The sequence below is a fragment of the Phalangium opilio genome, unplaced genomic scaffold (assembly GCF_054372755.1).
Source record: "Phalangium opilio isolate 3A_F unplaced genomic scaffold, DU_Popi_V2 ptg000017l_1, whole genome shotgun sequence".
Taxonomy (NCBI): domain Eukaryota; kingdom Metazoa; phylum Arthropoda; class Arachnida; order Opiliones; family Phalangiidae; genus Phalangium; species Phalangium opilio.
The window spans coordinates 1,697,712-1,722,439 of record NW_028324151.1 but is presented as its reverse complement, the minus strand read 5'-3'; the positions used below and the strand labels follow the sequence as shown (position 1 = coordinate 1,722,439).

The 24,728-nt window shown below is 36.8% G+C and overlaps 4 protein-coding genes and 1 long non-coding RNA gene across 8 annotated transcripts in view; 1 reads left to right on the top strand and 4 right to left on the bottom strand.

The window, feature by feature from the left end:
• Positions 1–258: 258 nt before the first annotated feature.
• LOC149702343 (uncharacterized) lies at positions 259–1,104 on the bottom strand. Its single transcript, XM_089866142.1, has 2 exons — positions 841–1,104; positions 259–783 (listed from the first exon to the last, which is right to left on the bottom strand). Exons 1-2 carry the CDS (start codon positions 1,068–1,070, stop codon positions 549–551), a joined length of 465 nt encoding a protein of 154 aa, XP_089722268.1. The 5' UTR covers positions 1,071–1,104; the 3' UTR covers positions 259–548.
• A 27-nt stretch (positions 1,105–1,131) lies between these two features.
• LOC149702342 (uncharacterized) lies at positions 1,132–2,182 on the bottom strand. Its single transcript, XM_089867112.1, has 5 exons — positions 2,153–2,182; positions 1,986–2,086; positions 1,788–1,893; positions 1,448–1,727; positions 1,132–1,385 (listed from the first exon to the last, which is right to left on the bottom strand). Exons 1-5 carry the CDS (start codon positions 2,180–2,182, stop codon positions 1,132–1,134), a joined length of 771 nt encoding a protein of 256 aa, XP_089723238.1.
• A 724-nt stretch (positions 2,183–2,906) lies between these two features.
• On the bottom strand, positions 2,907–4,679 carry LOC149702341 (uncharacterized). The gene is made up of 7 exons (XM_089867111.1): positions 4,644–4,679; positions 4,496–4,575; positions 4,331–4,436; positions 3,990–4,272; positions 3,710–3,927; positions 3,382–3,644; positions 2,907–3,320 (listed from the first exon to the last, which is right to left on the bottom strand). Exons 1-7 carry the CDS (start codon positions 4,677–4,679, stop codon positions 3,098–3,100), a joined length of 1,209 nt encoding a protein of 402 aa, XP_089723237.1. The 3' UTR covers positions 2,907–3,097.
• A 3,543-nt stretch (positions 4,680–8,222) lies between these two features.
• Positions 8,223–24,728, bottom strand: part of LOC149702340 (uncharacterized) — a 31,346-nt gene continuing 14,840 nt past the window's right edge. Inside the window, exons 3-7 of the long non-coding RNA XR_016381721.1 lie at positions 19,651–19,770; positions 12,455–12,608; positions 9,179–12,333; positions 8,956–9,111; positions 8,223–8,887 (exon numbers count right to left, since the gene is read on the bottom strand). This is a non-coding gene — a long non-coding RNA (uncharacterized LOC149702340). The remainder of the gene's footprint in view (positions 8,888–8,955; positions 9,112–9,178; positions 12,334–12,454; positions 12,609–19,650; positions 19,771–24,728) is intronic.
• The window catches only part of LOC149702339 (calcitonin gene-related peptide type 1 receptor-like), a 31,199-nt gene continuing 18,349 nt past the window's right edge, over positions 11,879–24,728 (top strand). For all 4 annotated transcript variants that reach the window (XM_089866127.1, XM_089866126.1, XM_089866129.1 and 1 more), the window contains exon 1: positions 11,879–12,012. In XM_089866127.1, the coding sequence (XP_089722253.1) occupies positions 11,989–12,012 (24 nt within the window). In that variant the 5' untranslated portion in view covers positions 11,879–11,988. The remainder of the gene's footprint in view (positions 12,013–24,728) is intronic.

Sequence of the window (24,728 nt, the reverse complement as noted above, 5' to 3'; positions counted from 1 at the left end):
CATAAATAAAAAAAAAGAACTCTAAATTTTCTCGGTTAAACTAATTTATCATAATTGCAGAGCTTTAAGGCCCCAAAATAAAATTAATTATTTTTCCTGGTAAATGCACCTTTTCCATTCCAACTAAGGAAGAATTTTTTACCCCACCCCAAATTGTTTCGGTTTTAATCAACGAAGAGCTTTCCTAAATTTATTCATTAAAATTCCTAGTCAAACAAACGGCTAAGGGGGAGTTGATAAAGTTCTCTGTAAAAATATTTCTCTTCTCTAAATTAACGACTTCGTAAAATTAATTACGATTCGGTTCGGTTAGAGTAGAAAATTATTGAGTTATAATCGTTGATCCGTAAACGATCAAATCAATCCTTGCCTTCCCAAAAATTAACCAACGTAGTTTGTATCGATTTTATTTATATTTTGATTTTCAACTTCAGTTAATATTAGTAGCATAAGTTCATAAGATACGTCTAAGTCAATTCTCGCTTGCGTCGTTTCAGTAGGATTTTTGCAAATGTCTTTGAGATAAAAATGCGTCAAGTTACCCACGATTACGCTCTAAGTAATTTCTTGCTACACCAATAATCCAATGCCTCGACGAGTTTCAAAATTACGGACAAAATAAGTCCGTAAAACCAGAGCCTGAAAACGGGGTAAAGAAAATCCAAAGTGATACTCTGGTATTCGTTCAAGACAATTCGTTCAAAATCCCTGACTTTACTTTCGAGCCAAGAGTCAACTCTCGTTTTTGGTTCGTGTACGGCAGTTTCCACAAACCTCAAAGATCTAGAAACGAATAGACTTTCAGATTCGTTAGGCCTAAACTAGGAAAGTCAATCTTACAAATAATTAATTTCCTCTTTGAGTGAGAGAGGTAACATCTTATTGAAGAAGTAATGAGTTGTCCCAAAATCGTACTTCCCCTTTCCCGTGTAAATTACGCGTTCCTTTGGGAAATTTGTCAAAAAATTTGGGAGAAAGTTTCCGGTGCTTTTAAGATACGCAATTTCTCCGCGATGAAACATTTCCTCAATTTGATTCAAATGTTCAAAATAAATACCGCTTTCATCCATTCTTTCTTGCAGAGACTCATAATGATTATTGAAATTCTCCTGCAACGTGCAAATTTCACTCTTATCCACGTATTCGGCAATTTCGGATAGCTTTTACCATAACGTTAGTGAAGAAACTGGTTGCCGTACAAATTGCGGGTTTGACGGATTGTTGCCGCAGCAAGTCTTCGATCGTATCAATATAATCGGTTTCCGATATCATCATATCGCTTTTCAAATTGCCAGAATACGATCGCATTAAAACGTTGCTTGATAAAATCCAAGCACCGAAGATGAATTTCGTGGCGTTATTCAGTTTCAAGTGTACGTTATCGCCTACGTGTGTAGCAAGCCTTAACGAAACTCAATCAGGACGGTAGGGCCATGGTAGGACTTACCGTTTTGAAAAAGATCTGATACCAGCACCCAAACAAAGTCCGTGAAAGAATTGCGGCGTTGCAACCGAAGTAATACGAAGGCGACAATGAAAAGGGAAATTGCAGTTGCAATCCAAACGAAGCCGTTTAAACCCAAGAGATTGTATTCTTCGGTTCCCGATTGTTTGCGATTGACGGAAGTGTGAATTGCAACCGACGAAAACCAGACACTGGGTGATACGTGATATTCTTCAATAGCTTCGTTATTAATCGACATTGGATATAGAAATACATCCAGAAGCTAATTAATTAAGTGATAATTAGTAGTATTAAAATATATAAAACCAATATTAACTCGTACTCCTTTCGATAAGGCTGTTGTAGCATCCCAAATTTTGATATTCGATGGTTGAATACTATTATTCCTCAGAAGTTGAACGACTGAGATATCGTTCGTGAAAACATTGCTAAAGATTTTGGTGAAATAAATTAACACCGCTACATTCACTTTCTGACATGTCTTTGGCTAAACCAACAGGAACATTTAGGCAAAGCTTACGTTGTATTTTTCAAATGACACACTATAAAATCAGCGTAAGTGTAAGTGAATGTTTCGTAAGCCGATAATGCGAACTTGCGGCAAACGTCGTAAGAAATATCCTATTAACAGATGTTAAAAAAAACCTTCGAACAGTTTGAATTAAATTTAAATATAGTTGTACTTACACCAGGTAGATTAAATTTGAATTGATACATAATATTTAAATATAATTATATTTCTAAATCCTTAAACTCGAACGTTCTAAATTTTAGCAAAAGAGTGTGTGTTCGCGAATCAAGACTAAATAACTAATATTCTTGGCTTTTAACCATTACCGCCCGTGGAACGAAGCTATCGTTACTAGAGTAATCAATATTTAATATTTGTTCTTCCTATGAGGAAATTTTGAAATCAATAACAAAAGAATGATTGTATTGCGTTTCTATTGTTGTGACTGGTCATTGTGACGCAACAAGATGGCCTATAACTTGCTCCATAATAGTTATTATTATTATTATTATTATTATAACTTGCTCCATAATCCTACCCGATCAATTTATCTATTTTTGCATAAATATATTAAATGATTAGCTTTATTTAATTTATTTTCTAATTAAAGAAAACAAACAAGCAAATTTATTAATGTATCCTTGGTTTACTCCGTTTAGAAGCTTAGCCTCGGTGTAATTAAGTATAGTGTGGTATTGGTGCAAGAAAGGGTTTCGGAAACTAGTACGTAAAGAGTGTAATTTTTGTGCCTAGACACATTCAAAGCATTACTACCACCACTACTACAACTACTACCAACATTGGTAAATACTGCAATGTGGCTGAAAAGAAAACGTATAAAACTGTAGTAGATTTGACGCGTTTACAATAGCCGCGTGGATTTACAAACCATTTAATACAAAATCAATGAAGTCAAGCAACTTGGGTAAAGGAAATCTTATCTCAATGAGAAAAGAAAGATTGAACAATTGTCTTTCTTTGTATTGATCTTGATCGTTTTGATGTCATCTCAAGTGTTATAGTGTATTTTCGAATCACGCTCGTGCAGTCTTTTATAAAGATTCCCAGGGTCACCTCTATAACATCCTGGTCTTATTGATTTTTAATGGTTGTCTTTTATTTCACCCTCGCAAACAAAGAATAATTACAATCTCTAGAAATTTGACAACTATGGACAAAACAAGGCCGTAAAACCAGATTCTGAAAACGGGTCGAAGAAAACCGAGTGTCAGGCTCTGGAATTCATTCAAAACGTCTCGCTCAAAATAAAAATCCTCTCTACTGAGCCAGGCTTCCCTTCGAACCCTGACTTCATCCACGGCAACTTCCACGAATCTCAAAGATCTTGAAATATAAAAGCGAGAAAATGAACAAGACTAAAACCGGGGCAAAATTCGAATCTTACAGGTAATCTATGTCCTCCTTGATGGCCAGCGGCAATTTCTTACTGAAGAAGAAGTGAGTTGTCCCAAAATCGTACTTCCCCTTGCTCGTATAAACTACACGCCCTCTTGAAGACAGGTTTTTCGTAAGTGAACCGAATGTATTTCCTTCGCTCACAAAATACGCAATTTTGCCGCTACGAAACATTTCATGAATTTCATGTGGATTGTCAAAAAAAATCCCACTTGCATCCATTCTTTGTTGCAGAGAAGCGTACTGATCCTCCTGCAACATATTGTATACTTTACTTCTTTACAAAAAAATCAAATATTAAATCGGAGAACTTTTACCATAACGCTAGTGAAGAAACGCGTTTTCGTGCAAATTGCGGGCTTGACAGATTGTTGCCGCAGCAAGTCTTCGATAGTGTCAATATAATCGACTTCCGATATCATTATATCGCTTTTCAAATTGCCAGAATACGATCGCATTAAAACGCTGCTTGCTAAAATCCAAGCACCGAAGATGATTCTCGTGGCGTTTGACAGTCTCAAGCGTACGTTATCGCCTACGTGTGTGGGAGACTTTTAAAAAAGTCAATCAGGACGGTAGGACCATGGTAGAACTTACCATTTTGTAAAAGGTCTGACACCAGCACCCAAACAAAGTCCGTGAAAGAATTGCGATGTTGCAATCGAAGTAATACGAAGGCGACAATGAAAAGGGAAATTGCAGTTGCAATCCAAACGAAGCCGTTTAAACCCAGAAGATTGTAATTTTCGGATCCCGATTGTTTGCGGCTGACAGAAGTAATTATAACGACGGACGAAAACCAGACACTCGGGGATACGTGAACTTCTTCAACTTTTCTATGATCGGTTATTCCCATGGGATAAATCAAGGCGTCCAAAAACTGCGATAAAGGGTTATACATTTTAAAACTATAGTATACGGTCTATGGAAAATTATACTCCATTTTTAAGCGCCTCCAAATTATCCCAAGTGTCAATTTCCATTACGCTAACATTGTTATTTCGAAGCATTTCATTCACTGTCGTCTGGTTGACGGAAACGGGGCTAAATAATCGACAATATTCAATTTTAACTGTAATAACATTACAGTAACTCTCTCTCACTTGATATTTTTCAAATGGCATAGCACAAACTGTCCATAAAACTGTGTGAACCATTGTACAGGAGGTAGATTACAAACGTCCTATAACAACTGCTGTTAATTGACAAGAAAAAATGTTTTCCTTTTCCCAATTTAAATTCATATCTTACCCCGTTGAAAAAATAGCTGAATGTATAATTATCCATCATTCCAACCCAAATATTTAGAAGGATCGCGTCTGGCTATTTGATATTACGCGCTTCAAAATTCTGCTACGAATATAACCACGAAACCTCCTGACTTTTAACATGGTCACTCTATTCTCATACATTGAACATGTTCTTATCATTAACTTGAAGATGTAGAGCACTTTATCGGACCAGATCATTAATTTAGTACAAATGAATGTTTTTGCGAACCACGTACGCTTGTACTTTGAAAACATTTTCATCATTAAGGGCTTTTCTATGGCCCATAATAAACGCGATATCAAACTTTTTGTATTAACTACAATAAAATATAAATAAAGTCGCTACACTTCGTATAGCAAGTTTTTCTTGGTTTCCCTAGCAACGTTGTTTTGACAACAATAATTGAAGTAAAACAAAAATTTCAAGTAAGTTTTGCGCAAATGTTGGCTATGAAGTTTGATCCATTAGACCAAGAACTAACTTATAAATCGACACTCCATGCTTTGACACCAGTTTACTAATAGACTGGTTTAACAACTGAAGCTAGAAGGTTAAAAGGTCAAGCGTATTCGAAAGATACACGCGATGAACGAGGGGCGGGCCTTGAAGTCAACTGTTTTGTTTATTCTCCCAAAGAGAGTGAGAGTTGGTTCTCTGTACACACTGTCTTATAGATATTGTCATAATTAATTACCGTCATAATAAACGTTTCTGTTTACATTTTATACTGGCCGTTGTTCACCTCCACATCCCACCTAGAAATTTATAACCGGCAGAAGCAAAGGGAGTTCCTGATAATTAATTTTTGTTTCTTTTATAAATAAACTAAAGTTTATTTAGTTTAAATTTGAGACAAAGTGGCTGCGGAATTAAAATATTTCATAGTTAGCGTCTAGTATCAAAGACAAATAGATGGAATAATGGAAAGTGTAGGGTCGAAGTTTGGAGAAACAATTCTTTTTATCATAGTAGGCCTATTTTAAGAGTTTTTCTAATAAATGAGTTGAGCGAACCGGACACAGTCCGCCTCCGACAATCAATATATTCTTTTATAATAGTACTAAAGAAAGAAAGAGAGAGTCTTTTCTTAACAAATACTTTACGTTCCATAGGGCGACTACTTAGCGATTTCTCCTTGGAGGAGAGAAGTTTACACTGGAGTTGTAATTATACTCTATAACGCTAACACGGTAGGCCCTTCCCAAGCGTGGCTGTAAATTTTACCCATATTACCCCGGATTTAGGTTGGGCCTAAGTTTCGCGTGCCACCTGGTTATAGCAACAAGAACTAATATTTACACGTGACTAAGCTATTATAACGCTGGGATTTTTAACCAGCCCCGGATGGCCGTCCCAACCCAACAATGCCACTCCAGTATGCCCTCCTCCAAGCTTCCTCCAACAAATATTGATTTTAAGTTTTATATTCTTTGCCCGTCTTCATAAAGTGTCTTTTTGGCGCCAGGATGCTATTGAACACGTAATGTATCTTCGTGTTGTTTCGCTGAATAACAAAATTTTCTGTATTTGTTCAATTTTCTTTTTTGCCTTATATATATTTGATGCTACAATCACGACCACAATCGAATATCGTATTGGTAACCATTATTGACTTACGCCCTTCTAAACTAATCTGATTTCCTCTTATATTGGAGTAACTAAAATAAAGAACATACCATGTTCCTTAAATATTTACTATTACTCAGAAAGGGCAGATATTCGGTATTTGCGGAATGCCGAGGTGGGTCCTCGGGTATCCACGTCCCATAATGGTTTTAGAGCCATCGAGTACCCGAATATTCCACTCATCGTTTATCCTCTGATTTTAAACTCGACAAAACCTAAAAACCTTCATAAGTCCAACCCTATTTTGGGACGTATTTAGTCCAATGTAGTTAGTTAGACATCATTTGGGAATTAAATTTGGACTGTCATATCAGCATTTTCGCGACATTCGTATCTATAACACAGTTATCTACCGGGAATGCATCAAAATCCCTACCAAAATAGGCAACAAAATAAAAACAGGCGTCTTTGAATATTTATGAACTTGAGTCAATATTTCATCCAATTCATATAATAAAATATGAATAAAATCGATTGAATCACGTTGAATTAAAGTTGCTTTTCATTTCTTCAAGAGACGCTTTTAAACTTAAAAGCTTCAATTTGTGTAAGAAACGTCCAAGCTTTCAACAAATAAGTTTCCAAACTGGGTCTTCGAATATATTTTGTAACCCATAAAGATTTCGTTTGTCGAGGATAACCTAGCAGACTTTAAAATATTATCGTGATATTTTTAAGTTTAACAAAGTGTTTCATTTTCCCGAAGATTCAGTGTAACGATATTCAATTAAATCGTTTTTATTTCTTCTAAAATTCGCGATAAATATCAGAAAAGATCTGGCAATAGCCGGATGGTTTTACTTTACCTCTAGCTAAATAAAGGTTTTATTGATTCGACGTAAAGAGCCTTGCAGCGCCAGACTTCTTTAATAAACTTTCGTTCCAAGATTGTGGCTGCCTACAATTACGGCTTATATAGTAAAAATAAAATCTAAAAATAAGTAGTGTAAAACCCGATGGCTCTTTCTGCAGTAAGTCATTTTCAGTAGTCGTAAAAAAACACCCAATTTTTAGTTACGATCTTTGAAAACGCAAGTTTGTTTCACTTTCAGTTCGTTGTATCATAATCATCACCTAAATTATTATTATTATAAAATCGGTGCCTTCCTTAATTGCTCATTAATCAGGTGACATTACTATTGTTAACGCGCGCAAAATTTCCTGAGTTCAAAACCAAAGGCTTAACTAATTTTCTACTTCAAACAACTAATGTTTGTTGATAATTCCTTTCGAAAACAACCCCAAATATTACACTTGAAGGTTGTGGGTATAGTCCCAAGTGTTGCCAGAATTGAGATAAACACCTATAGCAGTTCAGTTTGCATTAGTACTTGATTGATCTAACAAAGTATGAGATGGGTTCTTGGTTAGACTTATTATGGAGTTTGTCATCTTGTTTCGTCTGACGTTTTTATACAATCCCTAAAAGGGGTACTTGTAGACAGCTAGACTTATAGCTAGTTCTCTTTATTACTGAAGTAAAGATTTGGTGGAAATGCAAGACGTACCCTTTAATGGAGCTCGTATCTTTTATTTCTTTCTATTTCTTAGGCCGGCGCTAACGACTCACTCTGACGCTTTAAACTTCCTCGGGCCGACAATATTTTGAGAGTGTAGACATATTTATCAAGACTAATTAAGAATTGCGCTGTCGTCCAAGGAATTATAGCGAAAAGAGTCGGATTCCGACGGTGTAGAAGCCATGGACTTTGTAATAGCAAAGAGGACCAGAAAGTGAGCGTCGTTAGCTTGGGGGGGATACGTTCAATTCGTTTACTTCCCCCCTTCCGCACGTGCGCCTAGTGCTAGAATCCTAACGTGAAAATTTCTATGTAGCTTAGAGGGAAAGACACGGGGGGGTAAAACTTTGTATTCCATCTCGCTTTCTGGCGCGTGCGCTGTAGCCTTTTTGTATGTCCCAATTCTGAGGGTTGCCTACCCCCCTTTTATTACGTCGAAAAGGTTGTGGGTTTTGAATTGAAAGCGTTCTCCCAATTTTCCCATCCCCTTTATTGTTAAAGATCCGTGTTAGAGCTCGATGTTTTGCTTATCGCACGCTTGTTAGGCCTCAAATAGACTGTCTTGACAGCGAGTAAGCCTATATTTTGGAAAAATAAGAATGGGAGAAACTTTAGGATGTATAATACGATGTCGTTGCAGGAGACTATAGAAATTCCTTTTGAACAACGTTATATAGGCCTTGAGTCATTAAGTAACCCTTATAAATTTTAAATATGTTTCACTATGAACCAAGATTTTACAATTTGCCCTTTTTAAAGCGAAGAATTGATTGTATACTTCAAGCAACAGGTTTGCAATACCGCTGGATTATGTCTGAAAGTGATTAAAACCGTCCCGAAGAACCAAACGAAAGATTCCGAAGAAGGATTTTCAATCAACTAAGAACCTATATGGTTTTGTTTCGAACGCCATTTATAATCCTAGGCTCAAGATAAATTAACACTAGTTCCGAACTAGGATGCAATTTATCGTTGTTCCTTTCGTTTTTTCCCTCCGCTTTTTCTTTCTTCTTAAGGATATTAATAACACCTTCGATGTCTTATCTCTTATCCGGTAATCTTTTCGATGTCTCGCTGCTACAAGGATGCAATTCATTTATTTCGTACAGTATTAACATCATCTCAAACAGTAAGTTGGTTCTTACCATCCTATTTCTCGCGCAAAACAATTAATGCACCAAGAAAGAAAGAGAGCATTAAATCCAAACGAGCTTCTTAGGACGGTTTTATAATGGTTCATTACTCAATCTCTAATTGTGGTACGCGTGATCTACTCCGGAGGTTTTGGGTTGGTTTTACACCTGCAACATTGGAGGGAGCAAAACTTGTGTTCAGTATGTACGGTACTGTACATCTGTGTGAAGTCACCTTTGGAAGTAGTACAGTAAAGGCGTACGTAATCCAAATCTATTAGAAGCAACTTACAAGGGGTGTTTCTCGTATAAACAAGCTCAATATTGCTTTTTCATCATTGTGTATCTATATAGGTCTACGTGCTAAATAGGCGCTGCATGTGTACACCCTAGACGATAAATAGAGAAGATCGAGCAAATATTAGTATTCTACTTGCTTTTACTTTTTATGACAAGCGTTCCTACCATAAAAGGCTTATTAATGTACATTCAGATGTTTGGAGATTACCTAGTTGCGTTATATTACTATCATCGCGAGGGGAAAACAAATAATTTACCAGATGATAAAAGTAGCCATTCGCCCGCCCATCGAGTCAATATTTAAAGGAGGGTGACACTATAGACAACTAAAATGGCCGGCGTTCTCGGAAGCAGCTAGACAATCGTAAACGAAAATTAAACAAAAAAAACCTAGGCCTATGGGGACAAAAATAAATAAATATTTTAAGCGGGCGCAGAGACTGTCCTTGATACAGACTGGCTAAGCTATTCGAGAACCGTAATCTGTCAATATACATATAATAGGGCTGCTAAAGATCTTCCACTTTACGTGGAAATTCTATACCATCAGTTCAAACCGCTTCGAACAATAATAGCATTACCACATTGTACACTCTCCGGCGTCTCCGCAAATAGCACAGCCACACGGTCAAGCTAGGCATTGACCATTGATCCACTTTACTGACAAAGCGGAACACTCATTAAAGAACTCTGAGCACGAACTTTTTTGGGAATCCGAACAAATTCCTTCAGACTGAACCATTCCGGAAAAGGGACAAAAACGTTTGGAAAGCAATGAAGCGCGGCGCGTGTCTCGGGAATAAAACGATCCTTAACCCTGTTACTACGACCCAAAAGTATCTGAATACAAGCTCAATTGTACTACATCGATACAGCTAGAACATTTTGGGAACGTTTCTGCCTTGAAATAATACACAATACACTTCCTCCATTAGTGTGCGTGGAATAAGTAAGAAGAAGTGTAACCCCTGTAAAACAACGCTCCATTCTTTTACTTGTTGAATCTCTTGCACCTTACGGATACGTCCTTCGAAAGTAATGGCTCGGTTGTTTTTTTTTCTTCTTCTTCTCCAATATTCTTGATTTGTTGCTAAAGTAGTAAACTGTTACGTCTTTCCATACCACGAGAGAATACGGACAAACCTAAAAGTATATTATTTGATTACTGTTTCGGATAAGTCAAGTCTTAACCCATGCGGGCCATGCATGATTATGAGTATAATAAAACAAATTCACGTAGGCAGAATCCATGACTTATCTTTACTTCCCCGCAGTCGTATCATGGTTATTTTAAGGCTATCAAAGACTATTATTAGGACATCCGTAAGATTAGATAAAATAATAGGTCAAGAACAATGTATTATATCACACGGTTTAGCTATATATATTTTAAGTACCACATTTTCTAGCCCACGGCCTACTATTTGAGATGATAGCATAGTCCGACAGTGCCTTAATTGCTCCATTATTGTTGCTAAATCAGAGGCGGCGTTATGTACGGTGGAAGACCATGTACAATAACTGCAATTATGATTCCCGCTCTCTCTGTTTATACCTCCTTCTATAAACAGCCTTTCGAAAGGTTAACCCCTGGCTCCCTTCCACCCTTTCTTAGTAAAAGAAGGATTTACCATGTACGTAGTACCTTCATAAACAGATTATAGTATACCCAAAATGATTCATTATTACTAAAATTCGTTCCACCACATATCTTCACTTATAACTCTGGTTCTATAGAATATGTGGGGAAATCCATTCAGTATGTCATAGCTCCTTTTCTCCTCTTTCCAATGATACCTAAAATTTAGTCTTACAACAATCAGGGCGCGAGTAATTAAGCAAAATACGCATAATCGTAGTCTCCATAGGATTAAAATGGTCTTATTTACACGACACCCTTTAAATTAACTCTGGTACTATAAGAGATACATGTAAGTCCTTTGAGTATGTTGTAGTCCCATATCTTCCCTTTTCAAGGATACTAAGTACTTGACGTTACAATAAACACGTCATGAGTAATTAACCAATATAGGAAAAGATAGCGTTCTCTAGATGCCATAAACTATGTCGTGAAAGAGATAGATATCCCTATAAAGTGTCTATTGAGGAGCGATGCGATGTAAATGGGGCGCTGATGGCTGAGTGTCGAGTATGGGTGGTATTTCCCGACACTGCCATCAGGTGGTGGAGCTTGAAAGACGCGCGCGAGATATCTCAGCTGTTTCGCAATGTTCCGAAAAGAATCTCGACCGACCGAGTGCACAGTATAGTTTGTCCCGTTCGGAAGCTCAGGAGCAGAAACCTCTTCCTTCTCGACGCCTCATCTCATCCTCTGACGATCATCCTCGTATACCGGATGGTACAACCCTACAGTTACAGATTATACCATGCCGTTTCCTTCACTGAGAGGATAGTACTCTTGGACCAAACATCCCAGCCAGCGTTCTCGACTCAACAGTTTTTCAAGCACAGCCAGCCTAGATTTTCTATAGGCGATTTTTTTTTCAATTCGAAACCTCGTCATGCGAGAGAACACAGTTCGAACAGATTGTATTGCTCTAATCCAAGCCAGACGTTCAGTTTGAGGTTTGGAACTTCGCGTACATACGTATATGAACGGTTCGGTCATGACTAGTTGCCTACGAGTAAAAACCTTCCAGAAATAAAGGGTGCACTGGCAAGTACTAAAAAAGGACCTAAATAAAGATTCGGGGTGAATAATATTTTGCCAAGAAAAATATCACAATGAAACTTCAAGTCGTCGTCAGGGTGAGTACTTATTTCTTCGAATAGTTTTTGAAAGCGGTATAGGGTAGGGTCTATCCAACTAAATTTGACAGTTTGACAGTTTTTGGATGGCATTTTTATGTAGTTTTGTTGTCTACCCATGCATGGGTAAACACAGTAATTCATTATTTTAGGAAAATGTTTGTTTCATAGTCTCATAGACCTTGTAAATAAAAACTACTCAAGTAATGTTTAGAAACTATCTCAAAAATTTGACAAAAAGGGGTGTTAGTTATTTAGATACTCGGTTATTAAGTTCGCCTATGCCTTTTTGTTGACACTTATCGCGTCCCATTCTCGTTGCTGAAATAAATAAATTAACAATCAAGGGAAAACAACAAAACAAGTGCATTAATTAAAGTTTGATTTGAATAAAAATGGGCGCTCCCCATTCGGGATAAGGTACCGGGGTACACATACTTACGAGGAATTTGAAGATTTAGCAAAAGGGTTATCTCATGCACGTTCTCCGTCGCATGATACTGGCTAGTTTTATAAAGTATAAACCTCTGGAGAAGATTTTCTCGAAGAAAGAAAAGAACTTAGAGTAATCCCACTCGAGGGATTATTCTCAAGACCTAAAGGAATTTAAGGATAAAGATAAATAAAGGCTATCTGATCTCGAGTATTTCTTAGGTCTAATTTTGGTCTATTCCACTGGGAGGATGGATAGTGTGAACGTTAAACAGGCCCTTTTCCAAAGAAGGGAGTAAAATAGAGTCTGTTTTGTGTTTGACCACATTAATTTGGCGCAAGACTGGTGTCTTTGAAGCACTATTTAACGTCTTTGTGTCAGTATAAGAATTAATCAATGAAATAATAATAGTTAACAATTGCGGGAGTGACCTACCCCTCAGTAAGCTAACGTTATTTAATATTTTCCTTAATTTCTTCAAAACAAATCGATTGTGTTACGATTAAAACCCAAATCGGGTCATAAAATTTTCGATTCGAAACAAATTAAGCCATCCATAAAAAACCCCAGACGTTGTAGGTCTAGTCGAAATTAATTTCCGCTATGCTTTCCAAATTTGAAATTTGAAATATTGTTTTAACGTCGTAAGATTAAATTTTGGACAAAGGTCCGTCCTGTAGTTATCGATTCCAGTCTGAATTAAATAATTAAAATCAGAATTGCGTTTTCGTTTGCGTCAATCCATTGAGCGTAAAGCAACAGGTTATTTAATTATGCTAATTAAAATATCCTGGCCTTTAATTCAAACGCTAAGTGTTCTTAGTATTCTCGTTTGAAACTCCCTTTATAAATTGCATTATCTTCAAAGATTAGTTTCTATTCGGTAATTCCATAGAGGATATACAAGTAGAGGAGTAGACACTTTTGCTTCAACCAGTGCATAAGGTTGCTTGCCTTCTGTACAAGACGTATCATTCGTTATTGGTTGAAAAATGCCGTCTGCTTTACTGTATATCCTCCTTGAAGGCATGGAGTGATATTTAGACGAAAGTAATCACAAATCTTCCAAGAGGGTAGCTCCAAAGAAATTTAACCGGATCTGAATACAAAAATTATCGACTGCTCTATTGTATATCCTCTATGGTAATGCGAAAAAGTCACTTAATATCCCAACCATATTGCTTTTTTCTTGGGTGAAAAACTAAAGTTTAATACAAGTCTATAGAAAAATGTAGCCTAAAGACTCTTGTTACGGTCGTAAGATGAAAGAGAGTTGAAAGTATTTATAAATCGATCTACTTTCATAAAAGAATTCGGAAAGCAAGATTAAAGCTGTTCCCAATAAATCAGGAAATTCTTATTTTTCCCCATTTTTAAGCGCGTCAGAGCTTGATGTAGTGTTTGAAGAAGCTTAAGCTTTTGAATTTTTGCCCGTGTTACGGTTCTTGGTTTCCATCCCATTTCAATTCTTTCCAACCGAAATCCGAGCGAGGAAACCGAGGGGTTAGACACTCTACGTAATCGTTGAACGCGCTTAAATGGATTACTACCACGTAACTCTGGGGAGTGATTACCCCCTCGTTGAAACATTTCAGTGCAGGGCGTAAGTGCATGGCGTTATTCAAACAGATCTGTCAAAAAACTTCGGCGTTATTTTTCAGGAAACTTCTATTTATATTTAAAACTAAACAATCTCGTATTTAAAATATCTAGCCAAGTTTCTAACCTTTAGTACCGTCTTAATGTCTAAAACTAACTGTAGTAGACGAATTTGTTAAGCCTAAACTATCTTCAGGCTTCAGCACCTTTCAATATGTCTTTGATACAAAAAATAGGCCTGCAAGTTAATTATTATTTGAATTTAAACATAGTATTTAAAGACATTTAATTAATCCAACATATTTGACTTTCTTCTTTTTTAATGTATAATTTTAAGTCTCTAATTGATTCATGTTTTTTAAGAGTTCATTGGGGCGAAGGTTCATTAACAATTTCAGGGACCTAATTATATTCAAAAGGGATTCACGCAAAAGTAATTAATTTTCAACGTAATGGCCCAAGAAATAAACTAGAGAATTTAAGAACTTCAATGAAAAAAAAATAATCCAGGCGTCTGGAGATTAAGATATTTCAAACTGCACTCTTTCTTATGGCGTTGCAGGGTCACGTTAGGTTTCTTAACCTCTCTATTTCAGCCAGCGGATGTCTACAAACATGTCTTACGCGTAGTTTGCGGTGGAAATAATTAGCTTTGAAAGCCGCAAGGAGCAATTAATATTCTAGCAACAGCCCTTGAGACAAGTAACGAGGGACTCTAGTAAATATACAAAATTCAACACAGGCCTTAGGCCCAGTTTGGGACATTCTGTTCACGAAACGAAAGAACCAATTTAATAATGTATTGTACCCTCCCCGAAGTTTAAATTTTGGGTCGTTAGTGCCGCAATTGACCAGCTCCATTTTGTTAAAAAGAAAAGTTGATTACGTCGAATTGATCCGCGGTTTCTAGAGTTATAAATGTATAAATTGGTTTCGTTTAAATGGAACTCAAGAACCAACATTAAACGTGAGAGCATTTAAGAGTATAGAATTGGGCTGAAAATGAGTGTGCATGCTGTGATCTCGTGTTCTTCCCTCGTGCAGTTGCAAGGCTCGTATGTATGAGGTATGAGATCACACGAAGCTAAGATCAGGGTTCATAAAGCTTTTGGACAACCGATTTCCCTGAGTTTTCCAGGTTTTGTTCCATATATGTCCATGACATTTCAAAATACCAATGTGCTCGAAAGCACTGCAGATGCATATTCAAGTGTACATCGTTTGACTAGCTCTAAAAAAAATAATAAGAACCACCGCCGGTCTCGAACCCGGACCCTTCCGGGTTTAAAGCGCATGAGATAACCACTACACCGCTGATACATGTACAAGTGCATATCGTTTGACTAAATCTTATTTGAATTAAAAACTGACTTAAAAGAATAACTTCGGTATCTGAGCACAGACCTCTTTAGACACTACTTCATCTGGCACTGATCCACTGTGGGATACTGATCACTTCGGGCACTGATCCACTGTGGGATACTGATCACTTCGGGCACTGATCCACTGTAGGATACTGACCAACTTCGAAGATTGATCTTTTGGGCACTGGCATTCAATGGCGCTACCAACTGCGCCACGATACACGATGATAAAGCCTCTTTGAACTAATTTAGTTGTAAATTTAAACAAACGATCGTAAAAGAAATCCGTCGCACACACGTGGTCTCGAACCCGTGGTCTCCCGTCTGTGAAGCGGATGCGATAACCACTACACTGCAGATACACATACAAGTGGGCATCGTTTGACTAAATATTATTTGAATTAAAAACCAACTATAAAAAAAACTAATAATTTTTCCCATGGAGTAATAACAACGGGAGTGGTTTTTCATCGTTGAAGCAACCCCTTTAGTGCAAACTTACTCAAACTTCAGTAATGTCCCTGAATTTTACCAAAAAATCTAATTTCTTTTGGCAACTATTTATTTCCATGAGTTTTCCAGGTTTGCATGAACCCTGTAAGATGGGTTGTTGATACGTTCTCGTGTCTTATATGGGTTCTTGATTGAAGTGATTGCCAATTGCTGATTGCCATATCGATTGATGCTTCTCAATGTCAACGAATCCGTAGAGATTCGCTGTCTGTACATTAGGGAAATCACGTAATTTGATAGCTTTCAAGAAGGGATGCTGACTATACTCGTGTACAAGATGAACTTACGCATAAACTGATTGAAGAGTTGAATTATTAAGTTTTTTTGTTAAATTAAAATGGTAACTAAGGCAAAATTTAGAGCTGTTAAAAGTAGAATTTTATATTCCCCTAAAGACTAATACAAACCTACGTAAATGTATGTAATCTTTGCGGATGATATATATGGAAATGTCAGGGCGAATCGATCTGATTTCCTGGAATTTATCTACTAACGAACAGTATACCATATACCGACCAAACCTCATTATCCCAACGGAGATAATTAGCTAACAAAACCGGAACCTCCTCGTTACACAATGCCTCCATATTTAAGTAATATAAAGTTTCTCATATACTTCTAAGTTCTAACATAGCGGCCATATATATACATTGCATCTCGTGCAATAGAGCCGCGTCCGGCACGTGGAAAAGGCGATAATGATATTCAAAGGAATGGCGAGAAAACCACCATTTCCTTAAGTTATTCCGGAGAATGAATATTTTGCTTTCGTTTATTGCCCTGAATTATAAGTAGGACGAGAAGGGGAACTTCAAAGCATCAACGAAAACGAGTCTCATTGCGTATCATTTCAGTTTTATATCGTACGTTTACTACGGAATAATGTCTAGATTAAACCTAACGTTTCTAGAATGCAAATGGTTGGTCAGCCTAGCCACGTACGCGTGAACTTTGACCGCGTCGTATGACCATAATTTTTGCGCGACTCAAAGTGGATAGTTTTACCATCCCAAATATTGTTTATAAGATCCGTGATTGAGTTATGAATTTTCTTTCACTCAACCATTTTATTGTAGAAACAATGGCCCATCTGTCTGGTCCCCTCGATAGAGTAAGGAAAGCTAGGGTGTACGAATACGCAATGCTTAATCTCGTACGAAGAAAGTAGTTTTCGTTCGTCGAGTCTGAAGGAAGGTACGTTCCCCTAACTCTTGGAATATTATATTACTTTGTGTTTACGAGTTTGTTGGCTCTCCTATAAGAAGAATGTTAGACAAGAGAGTTCCGGAGTTAGGGTTAGCCCTAACTTGGAAAATTGTTGAGCTAGCCGCTCTTAAAACGCCCTAGTAGACATTATAGACCAACAACAACCGTGTACCGTACTTGTATAACCTCAACTTCTGAGAGATCTCCGCAGCCAGTCTTTTGAAGAATTCCTAGAAAGGGATGTGGATAAGGGTTTTTTCTTGCGGTGACTAATAACACGGTTAGCCAAACACGCTTCGTTCTATATGTTGACGTAAAAAATTGCAATCGCGAACTTTAAGACAAGCGTCAAATGAAGACTCACCCGCGAGGAAACTTTGCATAATGCGAAAATTATTCATAAACAGATCACAACAGACAGAAGTGAGATGCCAAAAAAAAAACCATTTCTTTCTTTGATATTAACTTGGACATGAAGAAATGTTCGAAGCTTTGACATTTCTGAATAAGTAAAGTTTTGCTTTCGAAGTCTTATTGGAAAACGGGTTGAGTCAGTTCGTTGATATTCCATTTGCTCATGTTACTTGTCGATGGGTTTACCAGATTATAGGGTGAATATGTGGAGACGAAAAAGCATAGAGTTGGAATCGTGATCTTTGCCAAAAAAAAAGAAATATCACGAGAATTGATAAAAAATTCACGAGAATTGATAAAAAATTCACGAGAATTGATAAAAAATTCACGAGAATTGATAAAAAATTCACGAGAATTGATAAACAGTTCACGAGATTTGATAGAAAGTTCAGGAGGTTGTTTTTTTACCCTACCATATTGGTCACTGGTCATTAATTTCGAAATCTATTACTTTTCTCTAAATTGAATTACATCTATTTCGAAATAGGATTTAATTTCACGAAAGCCTATTTTAACTTAAATATATATACGAAATGGTTGCTAAACCTGTTGAAGAGAGGATCGTTCTTCGAGGTCAACTGGATTCAATTACGTAAAAGTCTTCTTTCCTAAACTAAACTGAAAGAGAGAGCTCTAGTCCATTTAGACTGCAGTACACACTCCGGAATTGGTAGAGAACACGATTTCCCTTCTATACCCAAAATGCTTTTCGTAGCTTGAGTTAAAACTTTATCGCTGGGGGCATTTTAATACCTAGGTATATACTATCCTCTTTCGACTGATCACGTCTAAATGGACATACCACAAATTCTTAAAAGACGCGGGTAAACGATCTCAACCCGAAATAAGCGAAAACAAAATTGATGAAATTTTAGTGTAAATATACCAAAACAGATGATAATGTCAAGCCCCTAAAACTGTCAATTAGATAAGGACCCTCGTGGTAACCACGAAAGCGTCGAGAATAAACCATGTGAGACTACGAAATAAACACTGCATGGTCTAGCCTTTATGGAAAATCGAAATTTGTAATTAGAAGCCTGGGCGAGACAGCAGCGCAACCGTCTATGTACGAATAATAGACAGTTTAAGCAACTATAACCATCAGAAAACTTGTATGACTCCAGACAACGTTCTGGTGGTGACCCTTTATCAAAGTCATGGGTTAACTTAAAATAGAGTCTGATGTTTGACCACTTTTCATGAAGACGCGGTTCGTGTCTTAAACTGTCTATTACGTACTATATTCAAATACGGTGTGGCTTATTAGCTTATAAATGAGTGGCGAGAGCTGTTTCTAGCGGTGAATCCACTTAGCCAAGCCGACTGACGTGATTGAAGATGATAAATGCCTTTTAGTTAGACTCGGTCCTATCAAATTGCGAATCTACGAGACACGATAGTAGATTTATCATTTCAAATACACTTTAATCAGCCCTGTTTATGATATAACTTTGGGAAAAGTGTTAAATTTCCTAATCTAGAAAATGGAAAATTCTAGTACACGGTTATGACACGGTCCCTAACCCACGCCAAGTTTTTCTTAAGTTCTTTTTCTTTTCTATTATAAACTTTCTTATTACTATATTATGTTCCGTGAAAACCGAGGGGCTAATCACTCCTCGACAAAATTCGAGTATGTGTTAAGGAATGAGCGAATACAATGTGCGAAGATTAAGTAAATATCAAAGCGGGGCTTCCATAAGGCTCCTCCCATTTACATCGACATGATGGAGGATTTTACGAAGTAGAAGGATAGTTGGGGTGTAAAGATGATTGGGTAAGCGTAGGTCTGACGTTGGGTAGGAGGGGTTTTATCCCGTTTTGATATGTCCCTTTAAATTTGCTTAAAATAACTGTGTAGAGAGTTTATATTTTTTCCAACTCTAACTCTACTTATTTAAGTAACAATGGGAATTGTCAAAGATGAAAATACATATTTGCAGCTGTTTTTGAAGGTTAAACGCTGAGGTAATAATACCTTTAGACGAAGAAATATATATATATATATCAAGAATTACAAAGAGAGTTTCAAGTCTATTGCCAGAAAAGGGGGGCTATTGTGTATTAAAAGAAACCTATCTATTTGCAAATAAGGTACTAGTTAACCTGGAGGATACCATATAATGGTGTTAGGGACCAAGGGCCGCTCTGATACCGCCGCGTGATCCCTTGGGTTTTTATAAATCCCCCGTTGGGAGGATCAAGTTTTCCTTATTCCCCAGGCACCTGAATAGAAAAGACCAAAAATAGAACACACTTAGGGTTAAAGGTCAAATAAGGGGAGAATTCTATGGTATATATTTCAAAAGGGCTTTTTGTTAACCTTCAGAATTGCGGTAGTGCAGACCGCATGATTGATTCATTTTAATGATAAATTATTACATAATTGAGCCGCGCTTCCATTGTGTGTCAGTGATATCTTTAGTATTATAATGCTCCTCTGCTAACGGAACAGTGATAAGAAAAGTTCCAATTGTGACTAAAAATGTCTCATTTAAACGCGGAAGTTCAAAGAATGGACTATTCCATGAATTACTCGCTAAGAAACCAACAGACACAGGCGATAGGTCATCCACTTAGGCCTGTTATATCCCTGACCCCAGCCAAAGGGCAACACCAGACGTAGTTCACTAGTCTTAGCCACTATGCAGTAGAAAAGCCATCCTTAAGGGGCACCAAAGGAGCCGGCCTTTGCTTTAATGCTATCTAAACTTCTTTATATCTGATCTTATTAAAACAAGCACTAATTTCTCGACGGACGGACAACGAAAATAATTAAATAATAGCGTCTACGCATTGACGTTTGATGCCCTACACGTATGACCTTGTACCATAATTTGAAGTATTCTAATTAAAATACGAAACTACTAATAATACCTCGAAATTGCAAATATTTTCGAGACATCTTTACCTTTCGAAACGTTTCTAATTAAATTCAACGTACGCATACCTTATATTACTTTTCTTGAAGAGCGAGGATTTCAATTTAGTTCTATACCTTTTTCTTTCAAGATTAAAAGACACGTTCCTATACGTTAAATTCCAAGATAAAAAGAATAAGACAAACTAAACGGAATGAAATGTTTAATCGCTCCATAGATTAAACTTTTAGTGATGTGAGGGGAATTCAGAGCATCGAGAGTGGGGTTGTTTTTTTTCTTCTTAAATTTCACCGCGTAGGTGAACAGTCAAATCAAATTTGCATAATATTACTGAAAGACGAATCGAGCGGGAAATCGGCGAAGACGTGAACATATAGGTACCACTACCGGCCACCATGAATTGAAAATAGCGCGAGAGCAAAATAAATTGCCCGAATCCCTTTTTGCAGTTCCTTTTACTTTGAAAGAAAAATTGTCTCCCTATTTTCCAATTTTATTCCTAGGCTCCGGAACTTTCATTTCAATATACAGTATGGTTTAGGTATTTCAAAAGTATTCCAGACAGTTGCTTAACCAGTTGGGTTATTTTTTCTTCAGATAATGATGCATGTAGAACATGTAGTCTACCTTCAAGATCAGTTCTGAACTGACTTTACATAGAAATACTACAAAGGTAGCCAGTTCAACACGGGAAGACCAATATCTAACCTATTGCATTTTCTCTAAATATCTAAACCATTCTGCGTAATCGCCTCCAGGTTTTGACGCGTCGAGGCAAGGAGAAATTGGTTTCTCTAATTTCCAAGGAAACCTCTTTGTTTTCTCAGAAAATGGAATCAGATTTCAAAAATGATTCGAATAATATTAATATTAATATAATATTTTTAAATATTAACGAATAAACAAACGCGTATTACGTAAACACAAGCGAGATTGATTCATTGAAGTTCGTAACAAAAAGTAAAACTAACAGATCGATACGCGAATTAGCTTCAAATTGTTGCTGTTGCCGATCTGTGACGCGTTAAGATGACGCGTCGACAGAAAAAGGTGCGCCTGAATAAAGCTTCATATTGCCAACTGTGAAAGTTGAATGCAATAAAAAGCAATCCAGCATTGAAAAGGCGCGGTGGTAACACGTGTACCACGACTTACCTCCGCAGATGTGCCTTTGCGAATTTACTGAATTTTCTTTACTGAGGAGAGTTCTGGAAATTCAATTCCAGCAGGCTAGTACGTGAGCCCAAACCCAAAACAAATCCCATTTATCAACTGAGATAAACAATATTTAGCATTTTTCCCCTCAATTGACCCACGGACTATTCGATATAAACATACAGCAGTTTGATTCTCTCTTGTATTCATTGGTTTGTTAGTCCCGAAGTCTCGTCGTACACTCTTAGTTTGCTCAAGAAACATCGGTTTATCAATAATAATTTCAGGGCAAAGAAAGGACTTTCTTATGTTGAAATTGAGGTCGAGAAAAATGTCTTTCGGCAACCGATTTAATTCTCGTTTATAAAGAAGAGAAATATGGGTTTTCCCCGCAGAATCGCGAGCAGCTTTTGTGTCCAAAGTTATATGGGAACCGCTTCCTTGGTTTTTTATCGGATTATTTCGAAAGCTATCTTTCTTCGGGACAATATATTCCGTGGCATCTCTTGGGATACTAAATACTATAATACGGTTTAAAAGAGAAAAGAAATACTCAGAGTTGCGAGGGGAAAAAGGAAAAGAAAGAAACTGCAACTGCTTATCTCGCATTGTACGACCGTACGACCTATGCATTTTTATAAGTTGTCAAGGGGATTTTGGTACTCTTAAAAATACACAGGGAAAAATATCTAGAACTCTTTTAGTTCGATGAATAATTAAAATGTAGCGGTATTTGTTGCAATTTTAAATATGCGCATTTTAAAAATAGCTTTGATCAAATTTAATATTAAAATATTAAGTATAATCTAGTGAATACGTCAGCAAAGTTTCTCCAAAAACTATTTAGGCACTTGAGTAAATATCAACTAAATCTACTTATAATAATTAGTGCATTTATTTATGTTATTACCTTCAATATAATTTCCCATATATAAGTATTAATCGTAATTGAAAAGTAAGTGATTAATCATAATTAAAAGAAGTAAGTGATTAATCATAATTAAAAAGTAAGTGATTAATCATAATTAAAAAGTAAGTGATTAATCATAATTAAAAAGTAAGTGATTAATCATAATTAAAAAGTAAGTCATTAATCAGATTTCTTAGAAACAACGAAACTGATCGAATAATTCTTCCTTCAATATTATTTTGAAGGCGATTCTTGATTAGTCAGTTTTCTTAGTAATTTTGAATTGCGGTTTCTTCTGAATACACGATACAAAATGAGCAATCACTGACACCACGTTAAAAAATAAAGCCCCGATAAGTAAATTGACCAGAAAGTAAAAGACAGATTTCCAAATTGAAAAGTGATCGTACTTCTGATACAAGTAAAACATCCCGACGTAAATATCGTAAGCAATAATCAGGCCCATTAAAGTTAAAAAGAGGCCGTTTTGAAATTGAAAATTTGCAAACAAGGTAATTAGTAAGGACACTAGATAAAGCGCGTGTCCTTGAAGAACAGTGCGAGTTAATAGAAACATTATCCAACCTTTCACCCCACAAATAACGTCACTCTTCCTAACATAATTCAACCCCGTAGATAGTCTCGAAACTTGATTCAGAAATTCGTTAACGGTTAAGGTACCCTGTTCGAGAACTTGACCTTCGACCCAGCCTTTTCTGTAGCCCATATTAAACGCCTTATAAGAAAAATATACAAATTCTAGGATCGAACCGTTAAGACCTCCATCAAATGACACCTCTTTTTCGGTACAATTCTTACAAATTACAAATGAACCTTTCATACAAGAGGGAAACTCTTTCAAAGCCAATGCTGGGACTTTCAATAAACCTTTATCCCAAATGACTCGAATGGCCACCAGCATTTGCGTCAGAGTTCCAATTACGTTGTCCGGGTCGTAGGATACGTCCCCTTCTCCAAAGCAATACCTTCCATCATGAATAAAATTGACGATTCCTTTCAGACCCTCGGTAGTTAAAACACTGTCTTCATCCAAATGGACAATCCAATCATTGTCCGAAAGACAACTGACCCCTTCTTCCAAGCAGTACTGAAGATTCCGAGCTACAGTTTAAATTCGAATTTTTACGCATCGTTAAAGCTCAGTCAACAATTGACGTATTCAGTCTACCACAATTGGGTGACGACGACTGGGTTTTGGACAATTTGGAGGGCTAAAAAATTGAGGGTCCGATAATTAGGAGAATTTAAAAATTGAGTGTCCGACAATTAGGTGGGTGAATAGAAAATTTATTTTTCAAAAAGTAAATATTTGTTGAGAAAGTTAGAAAACTTTGGCGAGAGACAAAACATAACTGAACCAAACCTAACCTAACCTGACCTCGCAGAACATAAAATTTTGACCATCCGAATTTTGTGGTTTTTAAAACTATCTATTTTTACTTAATAAATTTTTTATTCACACAATTGATGCTCTGTGGGTTTCATTGCCACCCAATGGTCGATCACTCAATTTTCAAATTCTCTAATTGCCGGAAACCCAATTATCAGCCCTCCAAATTGTCGCGCTCCCAATTGTTGAGATCCCAGACGTACCTTTGAACATTGTTCCATTTTTCGTTCTGTAAGTTTGTGGGACTACAATTTGTACCAGGTCTAACGGCAAATGCATCTCTTTCTCCGTTACTATCTCAATTATAAAATTCTTCAAGCCTAATTCCGAGCAAATGTTTTTCATCGAGTTGGTATTTTTAGTAATTAATTTCGGATAATCGCCACGCGTCACGATTCTAAATGAAAGACGCGGTAGTTTCGATAAATTCGCCTTCATTTGAACTGGTCCCGGGAAACATTCGTAAAAAATTAGACCAGCAAATCCAATGGTAACCATGAAGAGCTTCTGAAGGACGCCAAGATAGCTCAGAATTAAAACAAAATAGTAGACGTAATTGGAAGGCGTCGTCAAAGCGGATATTCCTTGAAAATTGTTCTTGAAGAAGAACATTGACCGCGTAGACAGATAACAAAGCATCAATAAGACAAAGCAGTGAGATACGTGTTTCAAAGAAAACATCTAGAATTAGAGAATTTTAGTTTGCGACGAGTTGAAACTATAATGATCTATAACTTACATTTACGCGAGTTTGGGGTTGACTTACTCGACTAAGAATGACTGTTAACATAACAACTGTATAAAGTTTTACAAAATCGTATAGGAG

Bases quoted from the DNA above. Each gene is read 5' to 3' on its own strand.
- LOC149702343 (XM_089866142.1), bottom strand. From the start codon at position 1,070: ATGGATGAAAGCGGTATTTATTTTGAACATTTGAATCAAATTGAGGAA. The intron at 784-840 runs GTAAGATTGACT...ATTCGTTTCTAG, and splicing joins AAAGAGGAAATTAATTATTT to ATCTTTGAGGTTTGTGGAAA.
- LOC149702342 (XM_089867112.1), bottom strand. From the start codon at position 2,182: ATGTATCAATTCAAATTTAATCTACCTGGT. The intron at 2,087-2,152 runs GTAAGTACAACT...ATCTGTTAATAG, and splicing joins TCAAATTTAATCTACCTGGT to GATATTTCTTACGACGTTTG. The intron at 1,386-1,447 runs GTAAGTCCTACC...CTACACACGTAG, and splicing joins ATCAGATCTTTTTCAAAACG to GCGATAACGTACACTTGAAA.
- LOC149702341 (XM_089867111.1), bottom strand. From the start codon at position 4,679: ATGGATAATTATACATTCAGCTATTTTTTCAACGGG. The intron at 4,576-4,643 runs GTAAGATATGAA...CAGTTGTTATAG, and splicing joins TCAGCTATTTTTTCAACGGG to GACGTTTGTAATCTACCTCC. The intron at 4,437-4,495 runs GTGAGAGAGAGT...TCGATTATTTAG, and splicing joins TGCCATTTGAAAAATATCAA to CCCCGTTTCCGTCAACCAGA.